Source organism: Biomphalaria glabrata, chromosome 6, assembly GCF_947242115.1.
Source record: "Biomphalaria glabrata chromosome 6, xgBioGlab47.1, whole genome shotgun sequence".
Taxonomy (NCBI): Eukaryota; Metazoa; Mollusca; class Gastropoda; family Planorbidae; genus Biomphalaria; species Biomphalaria glabrata.
The window spans coordinates 16,663,339-16,670,627 of NC_074716.1; the positions used below are offsets into that span (position 1 = coordinate 16,663,339).

The 7,289-nt window shown below is 32.9% G+C and overlaps 1 protein-coding gene across 1 annotated transcript; it reads left to right on the top strand.

Annotated features, from left to right (window-relative positions):
- Positions 1 to 301: 301 nt before the first annotated feature.
- Positions 302 to 6,209, top strand: LOC106057641 (uncharacterized). The gene is made up of 3 exons (XM_013214943.2): positions 302 to 579; positions 3,627 to 3,770; positions 5,900 to 6,209. The coding sequence occupies exons 1-3, from the start codon at positions 424 to 426 to the stop codon at positions 5,969 to 5,971; spliced, it is 372 nt and encodes a 123-aa protein (XP_013070397.2). The 5' UTR covers positions 302 to 423; the 3' UTR covers positions 5,972 to 6,209.
- The last annotated feature ends 1,080 nt before the right edge of the window (positions 6,210 to 7,289 follow it).

Below are 7,289 nucleotides of genomic sequence, written 5' to 3' on the forward strand. Positions count from 1 at the left end.
CCCAGAGTTGTCGAGTTCTTTAAGTTGGTGGTGTCGTTTGGTACCATTTGCAGCGAGCCTGGATAAGGAGATTCGTAACAATATATATATATATATCATGGGCGCGTAGTCATAGTATATATATACCGTTAGTATTTTAGTATACCCTGCGCAAAAAGCTTTATATCAGTATGATGGGTTTTATGTGATTCCTCAGTAATAATTATTGTATTCTTTATGCTGTTTTTTTAATTTTTTATTGTACCTAAAGAAAGTGTACAACAATTTTTTCTTTAACTTTTGTTATTCACCAAATGAAAAGATCTACTTCCGTTGGTTTGACCCTGGTATTTGTAAACCAAGGAGTTAGGTGAATAATAATAATACTCTAGTCTAGATCTAGATTCTAGATTATTAATAAAACCAGACTCCAGAACAAGAAAAATGCCTAAATTATGGGACCCTTGGAAAATGTACGATGTCTCTCCAGAAGAGTTGAAAGCTATAAAAGAAAGAGCTAAAATGCGACAGACGCTAAAAGCTGAATGGATAAAAAAGTCAACAAATCCGTTTGCATCGCCAGAGAGTGGAGGTTTTTTGGTAAAATAAAAAGGAAATTAAAAAACATAATGAATTAAACTAGATCTAGAACTAGATAGAGTGAGACTAGACTCTAGATATCTAATCTAGATCTATTTTTAAAGATAACCACCTGAGTATATGACGCATAGCCATAGGCAGGACATAATGATACTGATAATGATTCATAATCATCTTTCTTGAAGTAACACCAGTAATTAATTAGATCTATATTAGTATATTCTATATCTAAACTTAGACTGTCTAAATAGTAAATTCAGTAAATTATCTTATTAAATCTTATGTTTCTAAAATGTGTCTTCAAAATAGATGATGGATCTAGCTAGTAGAAGAATCTATCTAGACTAGAGATGATGATCCATGTGACAATGGCCAGGGGGTTGTTCCGGATTTCTACCAAAGTCACGTGGTGGTGGTGTTTACATCGCACGCCATGCTTAGCTTCAGTTTACACCAAGTTTTTTTTTATTTAATCTTCACACATAACCATCAAAAGTCTGAAACTGCTGAACATTAGATCCCTCTTTATATATACATGTCCGAACACATAATCCTAAATCCATTATATTTATATATTTCCTACATTTACCATGAAGTCCTGCAGTTTCCCCTTACCATCTAGTCCATACCTCCTCCTTAGGACTTAAATAGTTTGCACCTCCTAAAATGGATAGCTCTACACTCCAAGTTAAAACTAAAACTAGTTGTCACAGGCCTCAGTCAGGCTAAGTGTCATATTTTTAATCTAATATTGAAAAACGAAACAGACCAGTAAACCTTGATTCTCTTCTTGATGCACTCACTAAGTCTTCAGTGAGAGAATCAAGAATTACTTGGAATAACCAGACAACTCTCATGGGCTACTAGAAATGACTTCAATGGTCAAGTTTTCCAAAATGAATTTTTTTTATTGCTTTAGACCAAGATTTAAAGGCAAATTCTGCAAGATGATATAAAAAATAAATTTATCTTTTTTTTTTTTTTTGAAAACATTAAATAGCACTTTTAGTCCCATAAACTAGCATTATGAATGTAGATTTAAGTTTGTGTATTCTATGCCAGGCTGTGAAAGGAAACAATGCTACCAAAATACTATATAATAATACGTTATAATAAAAAACAAATTAATATTCTTTTTCTCCCCTCACAACAGGAAATAAAAAATTAAATTAAAAAGCAGCAGTTTTTAACAAACACAAAAGTGGCCAACATAAACAAAAAAATCTTGTTATCTTTCTTTTATTTTCAGTAGAAAACTGTACTAAGATAGACAGACATCAGACCTGCCTACCGTTACGCAAAAAGTGTATTCGTTATGCAAAATCTCCCAAAAATGACCGTCAGTACGCAAATACGAATTTAATCCATCGCGTTACGCATTTCGTATCCTTTTTTTTTCCCTCTCTTGACTAGCTTACGAGTGATCACAGAGGTCACGCTAAGCCATCCTGTTGGGGGGGGGGGGGAGAGGCACATTGTGTCCAGATCTATACGTTGATTGGTTCTTAATAGCAATTAGATTAAGTCTAGAAATTGAGAATGAGGAAGTGGCAGGTTGGTACCATCAGTTAGCTGATACACCAACGTGACTTTTGTTTTTGTAAGTTCATTAGTAGAAATTAATTAAATGTTGAATCCCTGATTCCCGTATTCATTTGTAATGAAAAAAATATTGAAGTGCTATCGATTCAAAACACATTGAGTGACATTCTAGATCTAGAATCTAGACAACTTGTTATACTGGAATAGATCTAGCTAGAGTCTAGCTAGTCATTACGTTATGTCATGATTCTCTACATAACTATACAATCTAGATCCAATTTAGTTATAGTATGATTTAGATTGACTAGATCTGTATCGATAACATCTACTACCATCTAGTCTATATCTAGACTAGATTATAAGTTTTAGTATAGAATAGATCAAGGATGAAGGTAGGCCTACGAAAGTTTGGAGTAGACCTACGTTTGTAGCGGATCCACGGCATCTGTAACACTCTTTAGCCCAGATCTAGAGTATATTATATTCATTATATAGACATAGATCCAGATCTAGTCTAGATATCATCTCTATTGATCTAGATTTAGATTGTAGATCTAATCATGACATCTAATATTTATATATATATTATATATATATATATATATATATATATATATATATATATGACAAAATAGTAGATCGCGTAAGTGTTACGCATTCTGGTGCCAAAATACGCATTTTGATCATCAGCGTTACACATTTGGACTTTTTTGGTAGGCAGGTCTGAGACATATATATGCATCAGAAAAAATTAAGCTTCAGTGACTGATGGTATTATGTTCTTGAAAAACTTAAAATCTTGACATCAGACACGATGTAAATCAATTATATTCTAATATCTGTTGTGGCATCAAAGCTGTTTCTAGATCTGTACTTTGACTTTTTTGGAACATAATAAAAAAAATCCTGCTTTTCACAAATGATTGTTGGAAAAAGAAGTAAAATAACATAAAAGCTTGTTTTCAAATATTAAAGTGCTCTTCAGATAAAGTCAATGAAAAATTTAAAGGTTGATCTTTGCATCTTTGTTTCAAACTAAAAACAGAATCTAGATCAGTTGGAAGTTTATAGTCATGCCGTTGTATTTGTTACTTAGAACTATTAAAATCAATTCATGTCTAAGCCTGTAATTGTTGTAATAGTTAATAGAAGACCTATTCAAGATTCGCAGAAAAGGAACACAGTTTGGGAAACACTGGTAATAGGGACCCTTGGCCAATGTAATCAAAAAGACCACATGCTGTAAGTTTTAAGAGACTACTAGCTATACGACTGTCATAACAAAGGTCCACAGTTTAAATCCTGCACATTCCCTGTTGGCACTACTGCTAGTTAAAGCTTACACCTTAATCAACATTTTAACTTCATTTTCTTACAAGAGAGCTAAACTGTTTATTAACATATTGAAGGATTTAAATCAGTTCTTGCTTTTAAATAATTTTATTTGTAAGAAATATTACAGAACTATGTACTTCAATGAAATAAAATATTTTCTTTTGTTACAGTTTGACCCAGCTGTCCAGAGGTTCATTTCCTTGAAAGCAACTCAAGCTGAGCGGTTTAAAGGATCTTTCAAATCTATTGTTGCTGCTGTGGGTCTCTTTATAGTACCTGTGGGTGTACTTTGTTATGCTGCCATTAAAAATAGGGTCAGTAGTGGGTACTTCAATTAATAAGTGTATGCCTTGATGACTTGTACATTTACTGTTCAGATTTAACTTGATGTTTTAACTTTGTCCTTAAATAAGACTTCTCATCATGTCTGAAGATAAAGGAGGAGGGCTGTAAGTCATGTCACCACCCCAGACATAGCTGGGACCTACATATTTTGCCACACTCATTGCAGACAAAACTATTGTCAGCTTGTGTCTGATTTAAGTGCTCTTTTCATCGTCTATGCCTGTCTTTGGTGTTAGCTTTCCTTTTGGTCTCACGTTTGTTGTAAAAAAATGTGTCTCCTGCAAGTAGTCTATAACAGAAGTCATCATCTGCCAGGTGTTTTATCTTTGGGAGTTCAGTCAAGCTGGTTTCTGAGCTGGTATAGCTTTTATAATGGCAACTCTGTTATGTCGTCCTCCTTTAAACTTGACAAAAAAAAAAAGATTGTCTCCAAATGAAATAGATGCCTTGTCCAGTGAAGTTGTCAAACAATAAGCAGCATCTCTATATTGCACTCACTGGCTTGCACCAGAATATTGCCATTTGTTATGCTATTAAGGTCATTCCATCATATGTTCTTCATGGTGATTATTTCTTGTTTATCATTCAGCCAGACAGAAGATTAGAATCACTGTTTATTATACAAAGATTTTGATTTGCAGTCTAAACGATATATTCCATTGTACTCATTTAGAGGCAGCTAAAAGCATGTTAGCTTTAGCCAGTCTGTTGTTTTACACTTTTCAACTTGCTGACAATTTCAAACTTACTCCTTGGCTGAGTAATTTTATTGTGATTTTGGCTTGCGCAGGCTAATACAGCTAACTTTATTTGTACAAAAAGTTGTAAAACCAGACAATCCAGAGATCATATAGAAATGATGTTGAAATCAATTCTTAAATTACAAATTTGATATGTATAAAAATAGACGTTGACATTATTGTACACAACAAAAAGCATACTTAGAGAAAGACATGTACATTCTTGTATCAATTTACTTGTTACAAAAAGCATACTTAGAGAAAGACATATGTACATTCTTGTATCAATTTACTTGACTGTGTGTCTATTTGGTTACTGGATTGCACTTATGTCTGTTATATCACAATTTTATTTTAATATGTGCTGTCAACAGCAAACAAATTTAACAAATATATATTGCAAATTGCAAATCTTGGAGTTTGTAGGATATGAGAAATGTCCTCATCTTTGATCATGAAGGAGGATATATATATATTGCAAATTGAAACCTTATTTCTAGTTGTGGTGGTAAGTAAATGGTAGATCACTTGGAGTTGCTAACAGTTATTACCGGTACTTTCTGAGAGTTGAGATATTTGAAAAAGATATCTAGAGAAAGACCTTTAATATTCTTTTATCAATTCATTGAATGTATATTACATATAAGAACAAAATCTCTTGTTACCAATAGTACCGGTAAATGAAAGATCACATGAAGTAGCAAAAATTAGTTATTACTTCCATTGGCATTATTTCTTTGAAAGTTGAAGCATTGTATCTCTCAGTACAACTGCACACATGGAGATCCATGGAATTCTAAAGTGACCTTTTATCAGGTTGATAAGAGTTAAAACTTTTCCAACTCAATCCACAGAATACAATTACAAATCTGAAAGTGAAATGAATTTGAAATCACAATGATCAATGCAATATGAACTGTTTAAGTATCTATATTAACTGATTATGAAGTTCAACTGATTAAACTGATGAACAATGACCCTGACACACATACACCTCAGTCTTTTTTTTTTCTTATATTTTAAACAGACTTTCTAAAAACCGCCTGAACTCTTGACCTTTTCTTTGAATATTTTTTTGTACTTCACTGTTGTATATATATTTTCAAAACAACTTGTCATAGTTTCAACTTGAAGCTTCCCTGGTCATCTGGAATATTTTTTATTTTTATATGAAATTTTATGTTCAAAACCTGCCCTCCTGACACTTTCTTTGGCCATGACATTTGTGGAGTATTTTTTTCTCATGCAAGCCATTAATAAACAAACATTTATCTATTTAAACAAATGTTAGTGCTTGTCAGTTATTTAGTAAATATTTTCAACTCCACTTACATTTCTATTATGTTCTATCTGGACAGGATGAAAAAGAAAAGATGTACAGAAATGGTGAAGTGATGTATAAAGACAGAAAAGACAAATTTTTCTACTAGACAAAGTGCTTTTTGTTGAAGATAATGTCAAACTGTTTGAACTTTATCTCAATGGATCATTCAAAGAAGTCTATTGACTTGTGACTTTTTTTTTTTTTGTAGAATTGTTCAGATTTCTAACAGTGGTTATAAAGTAGAAAATTTCTGAATGGCTATAGACTATTATTTATATGTGAATGATCCTGTGACAAGTTTGTAATTACCTGGTATATTAAACATGATTTATTATTACATAGTTTATTTCAAATTTTTGTTTTTATTCCAAAAATGTTTGGGCAGTAGAAGAACACAAAATGTTTTAAAACATCAGGAACATTTTTTTTGTTTAATTCTGTAAGTTCTAAAGTTGCTTTCGAGTTGGGTACTAGTATTATGATTGATAAATTCTGTAAAAATCTTGTTTATCTGTGGTGAGAAATAGGAAATTGTTTCTAATCCTGCAAGTGTCATCCAAAATTTATTTCATTTTCTTGTTGCTAATAATTACACGAAGTCTGTCAGTCAAAAGACTAGAAAGTTTGAAATAAAATTGTTACCTCATTTTCATTATTACATACATATTACCCTAGGAAAGTGGTTAAATGGTAAAGCAAGTTTGATTAATGATTAAAAAATGATTATTTTTTTTTATCTAGAAGAAAATAGATAAAAGCAGTGGAGCTTAGTGGTAGATGAGCCATTAAAGTAGTGGAGCTTAGTGGTAGATGAGCCATTAAACTGGTGGAGGTTAGTGGTAGATGAGCCATTAAAGCAGTGGAGCTTAGTGAAAGATGAGCCATTAATTAGTGGTAGATAAACCATTAAAGTAGTGGAGGTTAGTGGTAGATGAGCCATTAAAGCAGTGGAGCTTAGTGGACGATGAGCCATTAAAGCAGTGGTGCTTAGTGGTAGATGAGCCATTAAAGCAGTGGAGCTTAATAGTAGATGAGCCATTAAAACATTAAGAAAACAAACGTTTTCTTCCTCCCAGCATTGGAACACCGTGTGTCCAAGTTTTGGATAAACTTTGAGAAATATGAAACCAACTGGACAGTCACCCCTCCTAAACTGTGCTATTATATAATAACTTGTGCATGCCTTGACAGTTATCCACTTTGGGGGGTACGTACTGTCAAACTTTGACAGCTTTTTTAGGACTTGTCCCAGCACTCAAACTAAATTTCATTTCTATCGTTTGGATGGTTGCCAGAGCAAGATGAAAACTCGGGCTTCTCGTTAGGTGGAGTTACACTCCCTGGTGAGTCAAAGAGGCTTCTCGTTAGGTGGAGTTACACTCCCTGGTGAGTCAAAGAATCTTCTCGTTAGGTGGAGTTACACT

Bases quoted from the DNA above. Each gene is read 5' to 3' on its own strand.
- LOC106057641 (XM_013214943.2), top strand. From the start codon at position 424: ATGCCTAAATTATGGGACCCTTGGAAAATGTACGATGTCTCTCCAGAA. The intron at 580-3,626 runs GTAAAATAAAAA...CTTTTGTTACAG, and splicing joins CAGAGAGTGGAGGTTTTTTG to TTTGACCCAGCTGTCCAGAG. The intron at 3,771-5,899 runs GTCAGTAGTGGG...CTATCTGGACAG, and splicing joins ATGCTGCCATTAAAAATAGG to GATGAAAAAGAAAAGATGTA.